Source organism: Asterias amurensis, chromosome 2, assembly GCF_032118995.1.
Source record: "Asterias amurensis chromosome 2, ASM3211899v1".
In the NCBI taxonomy this organism is placed as follows: Eukaryota; Metazoa; Echinodermata; class Asteroidea; order Forcipulatida; family Asteriidae; genus Asterias; species Asterias amurensis.
Window position 1 is genome coordinate 23,423,594 of NC_092649.1, and position 17,560 is coordinate 23,441,153.

General features: G+C 36.8%; 2 protein-coding genes across 3 annotated transcripts in view; both read left to right on the top strand.

Moving 5' to 3' along the window:
- Nucleotides 1-17,560, top strand: part of LOC139954245 (U6 snRNA-associated Sm-like protein LSm3) — a 514,674-nt gene that overhangs the window by 391,788 nt on the left and 105,326 nt on the right. The gene's annotated exons all lie outside the window — the stretch shown is intronic.
- LOC139954239 (microphthalmia-associated transcription factor-like) overlaps nucleotides 1-17,560 on the top strand; it is a 59,822-nt gene that overhangs the window by 37,879 nt on the left and 4,383 nt on the right. For both annotated transcript variants that reach the window (XM_071953957.1, XM_071953959.1), the window contains 5 exons: nucleotides 4,124-4,330; nucleotides 5,400-5,498; nucleotides 7,625-7,802; nucleotides 12,133-12,208; nucleotides 14,598-14,745. In XM_071953957.1, the coding sequence (XP_071810058.1) occupies nucleotides 4,124-4,330; nucleotides 5,400-5,498; nucleotides 7,625-7,802; nucleotides 12,133-12,208; nucleotides 14,598-14,745 (708 nt within the window). The remainder of the gene's footprint in view (nucleotides 1-4,123; nucleotides 4,331-5,399; nucleotides 5,499-7,624; nucleotides 7,803-12,132; nucleotides 12,209-14,597; nucleotides 14,746-17,560) is intronic.

Genomic DNA, 17,560 nt, shown 5'->3' on the forward strand with positions numbered 1-17,560 from the left:
AGTAAATGGAGAAGATCATTACTTGTTGGAGAAGTAACATGAAGTTGCCAGATGTGTTTCTTTCGACATCAAAGTATAGAATGATCCGAATTGATAAATTTGAAAATAAAGCCACCGCTGTGGGCCCTTGAACTGGGGTATGAAGTGTGAATAAATGAATATATTAAGTCAACAAAGAAGCATAAAAAATATGTTTTACACACGTTTTTCTGCCCTTCACAGTGCAATAATAAAAAATGTAATGTGGAAATCGTAGAAAAGCAGGTTATTCATCATTGGACCACATGTAACTTACACAGTTAACGGAAGCAATTGAAATGTTAGCAGTAATTAAAGGGTAGTGACCAGTTCTTAACCCTTTCAATACCACATTGTTTATTGCAAGCGCCCAATCGGATACCGCATTGTTGACAAAGGTCACAATGCTGTATAACACAATTTGCAGTGTGTACTGGTTTCAATCTTGATTTTCTGTGGGAACCTAAGTTTACTTTGAAAAACTTTGTGCATACAATTTGTAGCATATAAAATGACCTTTTCCTACGATGTCAAATTTGTATGTATTTTCTTAAAGCAATCGCACAACATTGGTAAACAGTATTGTCCAAAGGCACACACTTCGTGTACTACAACTTATGTGTAAAATAACAAACCTGTGAAAATTTAGGCTCAATTGGTCATCAGAGTCGGGAGAAAATAACGGGAAAACCCACCCTTGTTTCCGCACGTTTCGCCATGTCATGACATGTGTTTAAAATAAATCCGTAATTCTCAATTATGAGAATTGATAATTGTTTTAATGTTTCCTCAAAAAGTAAAGTATTTCATGGAATAATATTTCAAGGGAAGTCTTTCACCACTACTTTCTGTAAACCCTGTAAGTTATTTGTAAATCGGTGAACTTTTAATTTTTGTTCTGTTCTGTAAGTGTCCAATGGGTTTAATTTTGTTTGCAAGATTTTTGGCAAAAAAAATTACTTCTATTGTACTTCTGTCTCAAGGAAAAATATAACAAGATATTCAACCTATTTTTCCTCCTGAAAAGTTTTTAGAAACTTATCAGAAAATATAATCTGTTTGATTAAAACCTTAAATTTCCATTTCCATCTCTTTTGAAAGCGTTTAGCCACCGCGGTCACTTCGACCAGCACTAGTGGGTCGAGGCACGCCCGTTTTCCTTTTAAACACAGCGCGGCCAACTCACCAACTATACCCGCATCGCCCGTAACGTGAAACGTCTTGCACCAAGACTAGCGATAGTACCCTTAAACAACCAGTTATAAACAGAGCTCCAGCTGGTCATTATCAACCGTTTAAACACCCCCACGTGATGCTCTCTCCACCAATAGGAATAGCGAAACTTTCTGAGGTATTCATGAATGTGGATTAATCATAAATGTGCCTAAGAGCCCAAGCAAAGATAACATTTGTATTAATTTAGTCCTTTGTGTAAATCTGTGATATGAGTTTTGAAATGTTCAACTACTGGTTTGAACCGTAAGTCACGGTCAAATGGGGTCACAATCTATGTAGCGTTTGTTAAGTTTTAGAAGTCCTTTGAGATGATGTATACATTGTGCAACTTACATGTGTGGTCAGGGCTTATGATTTGTACAACATGTACAGTGTATTTTTAAATACAGATAAAACTTGATTTGATGTAAATAGTGTCAATGCCTGAAGATGTCATTAACTACAGTGTACATGTAGATGAACATTGTGTACATGGCGAAAAAATCAAACTACTTGTACATTAATGTGTGAAGTTTTTAAGTTGTGTGAGCTAGTGAAGTTTGTCTTTGTTTTAAACAGACAATGGCAGGGAGATGAAAAAGAAGGAGAATAATGAATTAATATATTTATATAAGAAAGGGCGTTCCTGCTTGAGTGCTCGAACACGTTCAAATCTCAGTAACTGCACTTGATATGTTGGAAATTAACTAAGGGAATCAATGTGTGGTGAAGAGGTTTTCAACTAGTGGTTTAGACCCAAACGAGGCCTGGTTCTTGTAAGGGAATGCTGCGCGTATTGCGTGATGTGGCCGTTGCTCTCGACCAATAGGAATGCAGAAACTGTCTTATAAGCACAGGTGCAAGCTCGCGTGTCACACCCATGTTTTAACTGGTCATAAGCAAAGGTTTATACACACACACACGTGACATGCTCTCCACCAATAGGAAAAGCGAAACTGTCTGAGGTATTTATGAATTATGTTTTAAAAACCGGCATTTTGCCATCACACATTTTGGCGGTGTCTTCCCATTTTGAAACCAGAATTTATTTGTTAACCGGAATGTTAAGAGGAACTGGTCTTCTTAAAATTAAATATCCCAGATTAATGGTCAGCGTCTTCAACAGTGACTGTCTCTCCTAATTAAACTTATACTCTCAGTCAGTAGAGCGTAGGCACATTTAAATGGAAGTTGATGGTTCAAATCCTGGTCTAGTCAATTTTGTTTTTGTTCAACCACAAACGGTTCCTCTAAATTAAAACTGAATTGAGCCTTGAAACTTACGAGGCAATTGAGCCTCAATAATCATGTTAAAATAACACAATGGAGCTTTATAATCTAAATGTCCTTGGAAATGTCTCTCAAAGATGAATAAAAGTTGTAATGACATCACTTTAAAGTGGTCTTGTTAATTGATACTTTGGGTGAGGACCAACACTTTATCAGCAGGGCTCTAAAAGCACCATGTTAGGATGCCGTTTCAATTGTACCACTGTATCTCTTACGCAAGTATACGTGTACAACATAAAAGAAGGCACACACTTGAAAACAATGAAAATTACTTTTTTTTTTAACCTTTTATTAACATTCTGATTTACAAAAGGTTTTATTGCAGGAACTTAAGTATACTCATTTACCTGGTCTACCTTACAGCGAATTTGTTACTGAACGTGTTCATCTTTTTGAAAGCAATTCATGTACATGGATGTGCACACTAGACAAGCAACAGGATGCCTATAATTACTTTGGATCAATGAGGTCACACTTGCTTGATGATTCACTGTTTTTTCCTGTGACTGCAGTGGGGTACCATGTCTGGTCTTGGATGATGTGCATTTAATGTACAGTTTTATAAACATATCTTTGTATCACAACTAATCAGTGTTCCACCATGCATTTCTTGAGGGACTTTGCTCAGCTTAAGACTAAAATAAAGTAAAGAAAAAGTTTGTAAAAGTGAACACAGGGGGGTCTAGTTGTTGAAACAAAAATGAAAGATTATAATGATTTCATACTGAAAATTGCATGATACCCAAATCTTATGCTAAGTTTGGTTGTAAACCCTGAAATAAACATTTACAAGTGCTTTGCATTCAATTAGGGTCATGGATAAAGACCTGTAACATGGATTTAAATTTACTTCAATTATTACTGTCGCTTTAGTTTTGGAAATATTCAATGTTACATTAATATTTTTTTTAACGCAATTTAATCCTGATGTTTCTGATCACCAAGGTGCCGGTTTATTTAAACTTTCACATACAGTACTTTCATATTGCCTGACATGGGAATCCAAGCTAAATGAGTTCCTGTCGCAGGAAAACTAACCTTTTTCCACTGTCGGCTCTCTACAGTGACTGTTGGGACCTTTGGCTTGCACAGACTCAAGTTACACATTATTGCATAATGGTCTGATAATTCAGGTAGAATAACAAAGTTTGAGACAATAGGTGGGGTGATGACAAGGTCCAAAATGTGGTTAATGTCATTGGGCTTTTTGTGTTTTGTCAACACACCAGTTTTGTGTTTTTAAATACTTAAGGACCAAACAATGTATTTACAAAAAAGAGAGTGATATAATTACTTCTTTAAATTACTTATAATTTGTTTTATGCCAAAGGAGTGTAAAAACTTGTCAGGGAACTAAAAGTATATGATAGGACATGAAATCTGCAGCAAATTTCACTCATCTTTAGGCAAAATTCGCAGTTTCGTAAAGTTGCGTGAAATTGGCTGCATGTCTTACAAGGTCCAAAAGAGGACAGAAGGGGAAAACTATTGATATTTTTCAGCGAAACAAGGTTTAATCATAAACCTGAACATTTAAACATGTAAGTAGCTTGTAAAGCCAATTTGTTTTTATTTCCTTTGTTATGCTTGGTTATTTCAGGTGACCACCAAACTTGAGAACCCGACGCGGTATTACATCAAGCAATCCCAAAAGCGTCAAGTTGAACAGTATCTGTCAGCTTCTGCATCGCAATCAAGAATGTCTCCTCATTTACTCAATTGCAGCCCTACTTCAAATTCCCCATCACGCAAACAGAGTGGATCAATCTCCAGTGTACCCAACAGTCCCATGTCAACTACGCAAGAGGTATAGTACTTGATGAGTATATTTTAAGTAATTTTTCCAATTTATGTAGGTGAATAATTTAAGATTGATTTCAAAGGTGTTTAAAAAGTATCTAATAAGGTACCAAATGGACTACTACACAAGTACGTCTTTTCGTCTGAAATAATTGAAATATTTTTGCAATTAAAATGTTATATCTTTAGCTAATGAATATTCCAAGTTGAAGCAAGAACTGTTTGGTGGTTTCCACCATGAGCAGGTCGAGGTTGGTCATATATCATCACATTATAAACATGATTAACACTACAGCCTCCATACCAAAGATCACCCAGGTATGGCTGCAGGCGCAAAATGTTGTAGTCTCAGATCAGACGACGATCTGTTACAGAAGGCAGCACTTTTGGTATTGTGTTTACAAACCTTTGCTAATTCATGTAGTGTGTACTTGTGCACTGCGAAGGGTATGCTCTGAGCGAAAAGGCCATAGACCATGTAAACATCAGACCAGCTCCAACTACCCTGGCAGCAACTGCAGTTGGACATTTTTGGCGCGATTGAAAGTGCTCCCCAGAATCAGGGTTTTTCTTGTGGTGTTCCATGATCTCCACTCGAAGTGGCCGGAAATCACTCAAACGGTTCCATGGCCACCTCGATCCTGCAGCAAATGTTCACAAAAGGGGGCCTCCCAGAGGTCATCATCACTGACAATGGACCTTGGAACAGTTCTCAGTTTTCCTCGTTCGTCACTCACTGCCGCACAGCCAGGTACAACTCCCAAAGCAATGTTGGTGTTGAACGTTTTTTTAGCATCTTCAAAGATGACATGCGCTAACAGGAAAGACACCAGTATCGTGTTTTCAATGATTATGATCTATGAACTCCCACCAAACTTCTTGTTTATAGTACTGTTGTAATCCCCTCGCTATTGTACAATTGTGAAACTTGGGTTACATATCTCAGGAACCTGCTGACATTTGAACGCTACCACCAGCGCTGCCTCAGAAGGATTCTTAACAATAAATGAGAGTATAAAGTATAAAGTGAGATATAAAAACCCAGCAAGTCAACTCTTTTTTTTATTTCATTACAGGTGGATGATATTTTAGATGAAGTGATAAGTTTGGAATCAAGCATAGGAGAAGAAGCACTTAGTCAATACCTTCAAGAGCCGGTGATGATGCCATCAACGGTAAAAACATGTTACACTTTGTATAATTTCCATTGTTTATATTTTGATTCCTAAACTTGTTGTAATACTGTGCAAGTCTAGTATAGCATGTATGATAATAAGAAAACAAGTCGTTTTACTAAATCAAATTAGCCAGTTAAATTTATATTTATACCAAATTCTTAAAGAAAAAACCCATCTCAATTCCTTGATGATGCCATCAATTTACAACTTCACACATACCACACATATGTTCTCTGAACTAAAGTTTGGAACGATTACCATAGACATTGGTTTGCAACTTCACCATAGATATGAAGTAAAAGGTGCATTTGGAACTGTTTTAAGCTTGCCACAAGAGGGCACTGCTTGATTTCATGACATCAGGGGTACTATGTTCTTTTACTGTACCCTAGCTAGACACTGTTATCTTAAAAGCAACTAAAAAAGAACAGAAAAAGTTGAACTACAAATCACTTCTGGTTTCAATTGGAAGTAATTGGCGAATGAGTACTTAGCTTTAATATCATCAAATATATTTTGTGCTGTAGCTACATTAGCTACATGTACCATGGTTCTCAAGATATGAATTTTGTAACAATTTAAAATATTAACACTGTCTACGTATGCTGTTATCATCTTAAAAATGTGTGGTTCAATTTACTCTCAAGGTCAAACAGGCATGTGAGACTTCCGCGATTTGCCATGATTGGCCAGTCTGCGTTTTTACATTTTTTGTCATCAAGATTCAAGCAGCAAGTAAATTTACCACACAACCTGTCATCTTCGCGGTAGTCTTTGACTAAAGCCGTTGTTCAATTTTCGTAAAGCACGATGGATACTTTTGCCAATGTCATTGTCCCGTTCCACCAAGAGAGGGCGCTTTACTGAAAACTGTATTAAAAAGCCAACACCTTAAGCCAAGACTAGGCGCACACTGTCTTTCACGTTGGCAAGTTGGAAACTAAATAATGGTATCCTGGTGTCATGTGTTTTCAGTAGGATAACAGGAAAATTTTTCACAATCGAAAACTAAAGGATTAAACAAAATAATCATCAATCCAAGAGTTTTACAATGACTTTTACACTTCATCGCTTGTTGAAATCTTAAAAGTTTTGTTTTTCGGTTGCGAGAGATAATCCACTATTTACAGTGCCAATGCATGTACGACATTGGAGCGGCGTCATGTGTTTTCAAACCTGTCAGTGGTTGGTATTTTATTGAATATTCAGAAGCTAGTGTGGCGTGCAAAATAAGTAAAAAAGTTCATTCAATTACTATTAAAAAAAACTTAATTACATTTTTGTCCCAAGACATTATGGCTACTTGGTTAGAAACTGGAGATATCGCAAGGCATGACAGTAAAACACCCCCTTGAAGCACAAACACTTCAAAATAGTATGTTTTCCCCCCATTTAAAACCATAAGTTTTGGTTTCAGGCGTAATCACCAATCTATGATATTTTCTCTCTAATGAAGATATATTATTTATTACGTTTATCAGAGTTTACTACTGTCTGCAGTTAATTCAAATTTTTTTACTTAAAATGTTTTAATTTCCCCCAATATTGGCACACCATAGAATCCCAAATACATGTAGCAACCATACCAAGTGATAATCTATGCCCCAAACATAATGAAACTCAATCTAGCAGATAATAATTTCGTTTTGAAATTTAGAGGTTGGATGATGTTTCTTAGACACGTTTAATTGTTGGCATAATAGTGCACTAGTGGTTTATACAAAAATTCATAATTTTATAAATGTTTGAGCATAACCTACGTGACTCGCGCTTAAAGGTGCACCTTTTGAAGTGATATATATCTCGAACTAATAATGCGATCATTTTGAAACTTGGTAGGTCGTTGGATATTGGCAAGTTCGCCTGAATTGTGAAATTACACCGTGATCACGTCACCACATGATTTTTAAAGATTTTTTTTTCCATTTTTGCACCTTTAACTCATGAATAACTATCTGAACATGGTATAATCCAACTTTTAAATGTATTTATGCTAGATTGAGCAAATTGCTTTGAACACACAACAAATTTCAAACTCAGATGAGAAATTTTAAAATTGTATGGACGAAGTTGCTTGTATCATGCAAATAAAAAAAAGTGATGTTTGTCTGATCATGTTAAAGATGCCAGTACACACATATCTAGACCAGTTGAGTCCTACTGGTGGTATGACACCTGCTGCTGTTCCTACTCAGTCAGTCTCATGCCCAGCTGACCTGAACCAAATTAAGCAAGAACCTTTTCAAGATCAAGTACGAGCTATAGCTAAAGAACGACAGAAGAAGGACAATCACAACATGAGTAAGTACTTGTACACCATTGTTCTTTTTTTTGCCTGCTGTGATGAGAAGCTTGTGTGCCATTTGCCCCTGATGGTGTACAAAAACCCATGTACAGGTACATCACCAACAGACAAGACCAGTCTTAACTCATCCTGTTAACACACAACACCAAAAGACAAGACCAATCTAAACTCATCATGTTAACATACATCACCAACAGACAAGACCAGTCTAAACTCATCTTGTTAACATACAACACCAACAGACAAGACCAGTCTAAACTCATCTTGTTAACATACATCACAAACAGACAAGACCAGTCTAAACTCATCTTGTTAACATACAACACCAAAAGACAAGACCAGTCTAAACTCATCTTGTTAACATACAACACCAAAAGACAAGACCAGTCTAAACTCATCTAGTTAACATACATCACCAACAGACAAGACCAGTCTAAACTCATCTTGTCAACATACATCACCAACAGACAAGACCAGTCTGTACTCATCTTGTTAACATACATCACCAACAGACAAGACCAGTCTAAACTCATCTTGTCAACATACAACACCAACAGACAAGACCAGTCTAAACTCATCTTGTTAACATACAACACCAAAAGACAAGACCAATCTAAACTCATCATGTTAACATTCATCACAAACATACAAGACCAGTCTAAACTCATCTTGTTAACATACATCACAAACAGACAAGACCAGTCTAAACTCATCTTGTTAACATACAACACCAATAGACAAGACCAGTCTAAACTCATCTAGTTAACATACATCACCAACAGACAAGACCAGTCTATACTCATCTTGTTAACATACAACACCAAAAGACAAGACCAGTCTAAACTCATCTAGTTAACATACATCACCAAAAGACAAGACCAGTCTAAACTCATCTAGTTAACATACAACACCAACAGACAAGACCAGTCTAACTCATCTTGTTAACATACAACACCAAAAGACAAGACCAGTCTAAACTCATCTAGTTAACATACATCACCAACAGACAAGACCAGTCTATACTCATCTTGTTAACATACAACACCAAAAGACAAGACCAGTCTAAACTCATCTAGTTAACATACATCACCAAAAGACAAGACCAGTCTAAACTCATCTAGTTAACATACAACACCAACAGACAAGACCAGTCTAACTCATCTTGTTAACATACAACACCAAAAGACAAGACCAGTCTAAACTCATCTAGTTAACATACAACACCAATAGACAAGACCAGTCTAAACTCATCTTGTTAACATACAACACCAACAGACAGGACCAGTCTAAACTCATCTTGTTAACATACAACACCAACAGACAAGACCAGTCTGTACTCATCTTGTTAACATACAACACCAACAGACAAGACCAGTCTAAACTCATCTTGTTAACATACATCATCAACAGACAGGACCAGTCTAAACTCATTTTGTTAACATACAACACCAACAGACAAGACCAGTCTAAACTCATCTTGTTAACATACATCACCAACAGACAGGACCAGTCTAAACTCATCTGGTTAACATACATCACCAACAGACAAGACCAGTCTAAACTCATCTTGTTAACATACATCACCAACAGACAAGACCAGTCTGTACTCATCTTGTTAACATACATCACCAACAGACAAGACCAGTCTAAACTCATCTTGTCAACATACAACACCAACAGGCAAGACCAGTCTAAACTCATCTTGTTAACATACAACACCAAAAGACAAGACCAATCTAAACTCATCATGTTAACATTCATCACAAACACACAAGACCAGTCTAAACTCATCTTGTTAACATACATCACAAACAGACAAGACCAGTCTAAATTCATCTTGTTAACATACAACACCAATACACAAGACCAGTCTAAACTCATCTAGTTAACATACATCACCAACAGACAAGACCAGTCTATACTCATCTTGCTAACATACAACACCAAAAGACAAGACCAGTCTAAACTCATCTAGTTAACATACAACACCAATAGACAAGACCAGTCTAAACTCATCTAGTTAACATACATCACCAACAGACAAGACCAGTCTAAACTCATCTTGTTAACATACATCACCAACAGACAAGACCAGTCTAAACTCATCTAGTTAACATACATCACCAACAGACAAGACCAGTCTAAACTCATCTTGTTAACATACAACACCAACAGACAGGACCAGTCTAAACTCATCTTGTTAACATACAACACCAACAGACAAGACCGTAATTCAGTAATTTTCATCAAGGCGGTTTGAATAAAATTTATCTAATTTACGCAGTCCATTTTTTTTTTATTTATACACAACAGTCATGTTTTGTTTGTCTTGTCTTCGTCCTTGCGGTAAAACTGTTTTTAGCGTAAAAGTTCAAGCTTTTTTTATACTGGACCTTTCAACATTATGTAAGAGAGATTTAATTTTCTATGGTTTTCTTATTTTTTTGATGGGTTTGAACAGTAAGATCTGTGTTTGTTTGTCTAATTCTCTACCTTTTTTCAAGCAGATAGTATTCAGCAGATCTTGCCTTTATGGCATCTTCTTTGAAATATGGACCATTTTACAACCTCAAATACCATTTTTCAAAAAATTATTTTGACCTTTTTAGATATTTCAAATAGTTGTATATACATATTAAGGTTTATTAACATGTTCATATAAGGACAGATCAGTTAATTTTAATTGTGTTGTGATCATTTTTAAAAGTGTAGAGTCTGCAGCAGTGAAACCTGTGGATATATATATTGAGTTCAAAACTAGCTTAAGTAAATCACAAGGAACATTAATTGTTTACTATAATGAGGTCCAACAGATGTACTTTCAAATAAAATCAGTAAAAAATCAACAAAACGCCAAACACAGAAAATATAAGCCTGCCAGAGGAGGGCATAAGGTTGACAGAAAAACGAAGCAAATATTGTCTGTAATTATTTTTTTTCTGGCACAAGACTACTGTAATTTCGCTGATTGTTGCAGCCTCTCATACCTAATATCTATCAAAAATAAAAACTTTATCAAGCGTCCACGTTTTTTTTTATTTTAGGTTAAAAAAGTCAGTTTCGAACGTAATTTTTGACAGATTTTAAGCGACGATCGCCAAAAAATGACAGACTTGCATGACGTTCCAGAAAATGGACGGACTTAATTGCAAAATGACGTTCCAGACTTTATTACCTTCGCGCAATCCACATCAAACGTACCTGAATGGAAGTTGATTTTGTTTCCAAAAACTAGCGTTCTGAAGAAAGTATTTCCGTTGTAAATCATCTAAAAGACGTTTTGGATTTTCTTCTGGAGCTGTCCGATGGATTGTTCGAACGGCAGTAAATGCCGACGTCATTTTCTTGACAGAATTATTTTGCCTGAGTGTAAGATCGTGCAGAAAAACATGTGCTGATCGCGCGTTCCGTAAAAACACTGAGGGTGCCTGACTACAAGCAGACGTTTGAGGGGGTGCATCTCGTGTCAAAGGTCATCTTACAGGGCGATCAGAAAATTCATGAACGTCGCGCGGAAGTCAATGACAGACAAGAAAAAAATACATCGCTGGAGATTTGAAAAACTGATTACTCAGATAGTTGACCAGGTATCGCAGCAATCACTGTCACAAAATAACTATTATTTAAACGTGTTTTCTTTGTATTTTTTTCGAGCTCATTGAATGTCTTAAAAATTGGTTAACTCACGTGTTTCTTATTGTTGATATTTTTGACGGAAAAAAAAGACGCACGGAAAATTAGTGATTTTTTTTTTTTAATTGTCGGACTTTGATTGTCTTTTGCTGTTAAATTATTTGTCAGCATCCCCCACCACCTGCGCATTCAAAAGTTAAATAAATGCCCCTGCAAATATGAAATTTTTATCATTTAAATTCCTCAATTATCTAACAGGTTGTTGAGGTCTGTCAAAAATGCTGAAGTTAGGGACTCAAAATCTTCTACCTTGATTTATTTGAAAGGCCTGGGCTGTCAAAATTGTGTATAATATCTTGCTAGGTACCTCTTAGTTGATTACAATGTATAAATCAACAAAATAGCTTTCACTGATGAAAATATCAGGGTCTGAATTTCAGACTTACAAATGGTCCACATAATAAAAAAGATGCCTTATGCAAGTACATTAAAGTAAGCCTATATCTTTCCATGGCTGTGTCTTTACCATGTGTTAGAGCCATTTGGAGCAGCAACTGTATACCTAGATGGCTAACTTGCATTTCAATAGCAAAACATTTTATAGAATGAACAATCGGGTGTGACTGCTTGCATAACTTTAAACTACCTTCATTTACCAACAAACCTTTTGATGGTGTTCTTTGTTGTTTTCAGTTGAGAGAAGAAGACGCTTTAACATCAATGACAGAATCAAGGAGTTGGGAACTCTTATTCCAAAGAACATTGATCCGTGAGTTTAATGTTTTTTTAGTTTTGTAGTACTATTATTTAACTCAGGAAGACCTGTTAGTGTTTCCAGGGTAAGTTTGGAGTACATATAGGATACAAGAGGTCTTTCACAGTTCTTGTATATTGAAGAAGTTTTATGAGGTCTTGTGACAAGGACTGTACCTGAGCCCTGATTAAAACCAGTGGTGGGTTTCTATTACCCTTTGCATGCTTTACATTGCTCACCAGGCCAAAGAAAAGAAAAGAAAGATTCTGTTGACAAATGGCAAAACAAGTATTCCAAAATGCATCAATGTCCTTCTCAGTATGCTTTGAACTGAACTACATGTACACGGGAGATGTTTTTGGTTTATATGGAGGTACATGTACGTTTGTGTCAGATGTATTTGTAAATAAGATAAATTTCCAGCTAAAATGATGTTACAAATCCTCTGCTCCTGACATCTGTTGAGTCCATGTTCATGTGTTTTGTTCAACAGATTTGAACATTGAATTGGATAAACTTAATGCATTATCTGCCGTTTTTGCGGATCGAGTAAAATTGTGCGCACTCTGTAGATTTGCGCTCTGTGAGTATGACAGCTCAAGCTGATGATTTGGGCAAATTTGTCAAATGCGCTCAACTTGCACTGTCGGTACACGTGTGAGCACTGTGCATTGCATTGCATAGTTGTTATTTGTCACTTGGCAGTTGTAGGAATCGGTTACCTTAACAGCAGCCGTGTATCACAAAATTATGAAACTCAAATTGTTAGTAAACTTGTATAATGTGTTTGGGGGTTGATTTCACAAAATTTTTCCTATCTTAGGATGGATCCTAGGACTTGGAACGAGTGCTAGCTTAAAGATCGATCCTAGGACTTAGAACAAGTCCTAGCTTAAAGATTTATCCTAGGACTTAGAACGAGTCCTAGCTTAAAGATCGATCCTAGGACTTAGAACTAGTCCTAGCTTAAAGCCATTGGATCCTTTCGGTAAACAGTTTTGTCCAAGGCCCACACTTTGTGTACCACAATTTCTATATCAAATAACAAACCTGTGAAAATTTAGGCTCAATCGGTCATCGGAGTCGGGAGTAAACAACGGAAAAACCCACCCTTGTTTCCGCGCGTTTCGCGTGTCATGACATGTGTTTAAAATAAATCCGTAATTCTCGTTAACGAGAATCTATAATGTTTTGCTGTTTTCTCAAAAAGTAAAGCATTTCATGGAATAATATTTCAAGAGAAGTCTTTCACCATTGCCTTCTATTAACCCTGTAAGTTATTTGTAAATCCGTGAACTTATATATACAAAAATTAGTGACTTTTTAGTACTACAATACTTGATTTAATTTCTTCGGAGACACCAAAAGCATAAATACAGAAAAACAAAAATCGTTTGCTTTAACACACACAAACGACACAATTTTCATAGCATTAGCTGCAAATTTTGGGTATTATGCTTCAGGTGAGAAAAATAGCAAATTGCCATTATTTTTCGTTCAATACATGTACAATAATCCAGCATATCAGCACTGAAATTTGTTACATTTAAATAAATACATCAAAACAAGATATTTACAGTGATTCCTGCACAATTCGCATATAGAAGGATGATAGCAAATTATTTTTAGAGCTGTTACATAATTGTATTTTTAGCACACACAATTTTAGTGCAACAATTTTAGATGAAATTCAAAGAGTTAATTACTGGTTCCAGTTGCTAAAACAATGAAAACCTTTAATGTTCATTACTTCATACTTGTCAATGTCTCCACCCCTTTGATCATCAGTTGATCAAATAATTGGTCTTGGCAGTCGTTGGTTCTATCTGGACCCAATTTCATAGAGCTGCTAAGCACAAATAATTTGCTTAACATGAAACTTCTTTCTTGATAAAAACAGGATTACCAATGAAATTTCCATTTGTTGCATGTTGTTTTCTCACTAGTATACAGCTGTTGTTTGCTTGCCCTGAAAATCAAGTGGAAATTTGGTTGGCATTCCTGTTTTTATCGAGGGAGAAGTTTCATGCTAATGGAGTTTGTGTATTTAGCCGCGCTATGAAATTGGGCCCTGGCGATCGGCAGCTCACCTCGGCAGCTTTGCTGTCCTGTTCATTGTAAAATAATACCGCTGAAGTGCCAAGCATTTTTTAAATTATAATACCGGCGGCAAGTGGTTAACAAAGAGTTGCCCTAATATAAGAGGTGTTTCGGGCTCATAACACAGACAAAGATAAGGGGGGTTGCGGGTGGCATGCCCAAATACCTTATAAATAAATGAATTAATGTACAAAAACAAACGGACCGGACAAAATATATTTAACTGTCATGCTCATGTAAATTTGTCCTCTGTTTAAATCACTAAATTAAAGTTGATTACATTTCTCTTTCATTTTATAAATAGTGACCAAAGGCAAAACAAAGGAACCATTCTCAAATGCTCTGTTGATTACATCATGAAACTGCAAAAGGAACAGACACGTTTTAAGGCTGCAGAAGAGCGCCAGAAGAAACTTCAATCAGTTAATCGACGAATGATGCTTAGGATTCAAGTAAGTTGTATTCTGTTGTAAAATTTCACATTGAAGGGATATGAAAGGACATGTGCAACCAACCAGCTTTTATTGCTCACACTGGACTTTGGGACTTAGTTATACTGACCTGGTCAATTTTACCAACCAGATAAGGCCCAATAAAACTAACCATTTGGGTCAAATAAGTTTAATAGCCGGGAGGGAAACTTCATGCAGCTGAATTCCATAAAACTTTACACAACTGCGTAAGTCCACTTGCACTATGTTTTATGGTGCGGGTTGTCTGCATTGGACTTCAAATGGTAAAGTTACCCATTTTGCTATAAATGGCAATCCTCTGACACTTCATCAAAAGCCAACCATTGGACTTTGTTTTTGAAAACTTACCGAGCAAATGGGTAACCAATACCATTCTACATATGTAAGTCCAATGCAGACAGCCCTGGAAGTTTCCCTCCCTGGAGGTTTTTTAAATTGACCAAGTCAGTTCAATCAAGCTGAAAAGTCAAGTGCAAATGCGATTCGGGTAAAACCTTCATGGTCAAAAGCTACGTCCGGGCCCCCAACCCGCCACTCACACAGACATGACCGTGTGATCGATTACACAGAAGCTTGGTTGTATTGTACTCTTTGCATTCTCAATGTCAACAACCAGGTCAAAAGTCACTTTTACAGCACCATTTTGTGTTTGTTTTAAGTAAGTAACTATGTTTCACAGGACGTGTCGGTTAGTTAACTCATGTTATGAATCCAAGTGCAGATGGTGGTAAGTTTCACCTATTAGATGTTAATTATGGTCTGGCTAAAAACACTCCAATATGAACACAGCCAACAGCTACATGTAACAACCTATAAAGTTTCACCTATTAGAAAAAATGGCTGTGTAAAGTGGGATTTCGCAATTGGTATGGGCATCGACAGCAATCATGCATAAGAACAATATTTTATTTAGTATGCGCCTCAAACACTTGGGCAACGCAGTAAAAAATTACTAGAGCGGTTTTCATGCTTCAGTGGCAAATAGTACCAGCTGCAGCTTGCCTGTTGCTGAGATCAAGGGATTCAAGGCAGTGGACACTATTGGTAATTGTTAAAGACTAGCCTTCACAGTTGGTGTATCTCAACACATACATAAAATAACAAACCTGTGAAAATTTGAGCTCAATCGATCATCGAACTTGCAAGATAAGAATGAAAGGAAAAAAATATCCTTATCACACAAAGTTATATGTGCATTAAGATAGTTGATTTCGAGACCTCAAGTTCTAAACTTGAGGTCTCAAAATCAAATTCATGGAAAATTACTTCTTTCTCGGAAAAAATATGGCACTTCAGAGGGAGCCGTTTCTCACAATGTTTTATACCATCAACCTCTCTCCGTTACTCGTCACCAAAAAAGGTTTTATGCTATTAATTATTTTGAGTAATTACCAATAGTGTCCACTGCCTTTAAAAGCCAGTGTTTATGAGATTACTATAGTAGATTAGAAGTATGAGTTGGGAAACATGAAAAGGATGTTGTCTTCTGGATGTTTTCGTATGGAGAAATCTCATCAGTGAGCCATTTATGACTTAAAGATGCAAAATTAAAAAAATCTTAAAAAATCATGTTATGACGTCACCTATGCATCATTTTATAATTTACAAGAACTTGCCAATATCTAAGAACCTACAAAGTTTAAACTTGATCCAGTCATTATTTTTGCAGTTTTACGACTCAAAAAGTGCCCTGTCATGTGACTGGTTGTTCTAAAACACCCTCTCTGTACAACGAAATTGCCACAGTTAACAACCTCAGCCAATCACGCACACAATTTTGTAAGGTGACGTCGACTAACATGCCTAACACACCGTGGTATGCCCGAAGCAAACTGCGTGTAATTGCCTGAGATGGGGACCTGTGACAATTTTTATGTTAAAAAAACCCCAAAACCTGTGGCATTTCCATGCATATCTCTTAGACGATCCAAGCCCTAACTAAATAAGATTATACTCCCAACTGGGAACCTAGCCGCGTTTACCACCCGAGTACGATTACGGCCAACTCATTACGTGATGATGAGGCAGACCCATTTCCGGCTGATCGCTCCCGTCCTGTGTTGCTCTATGCGGAGCTCGAGGTTGTAGACCTGACCGACCAAATGGCCTAAATGTGCTTGGGGTTGTTGTCAGTCTCCCACACATACACAAACAGGGCCTCCCCCTTTGGTGTGCATGTGACATGCAGAAGCAGAGAGTAAATACTCCCAATTCAATGGAAAGAAGGTGCGTCGCCTGTTCTTATGGATAGATCACAAACTGTGCACTCTAAATCAGGGACTTAATTCTTACTCGGCCGTAAAGCGGCATTTGATGAATCTGGAATTGGGACACCCTTTAAACACGAAGCGGACGTCCAGGGGGTCGTGTTTTTTTTTTTTAGAACAAACCTCAAGTGACCCGAATTATGTCATAGATCTGAAGGTTCACACATACATATGCTGCCAGCCTGACAATCAACATGTGTGTAAATTTGGAAATAATTTCAAAAAACCATTGCAATATAATACAATAGAGTAATAAATAACAAAATAACTGAAAAAAGATTGAAAATCTGTTGTGTAGTTCTTGAAATAAGGTCCCACTTCCAGTTGAACCGGAAATAAAGGTCAAAAGGGGAAAACACCTACCCGATGTGAATGTCCAATGCCAAAGGAGTCCATAACTGGAAAAAGTTTGAAAATTGGTTGTATGGTTCTTGAGAAATGGTCCCACTTCCGGTTGACCCAGAAGAGTTCAAAATGGGGTCACGGTTTTTTCCCCCAAAAAAATTTAAAGCCTGAGGAGTCTGTAA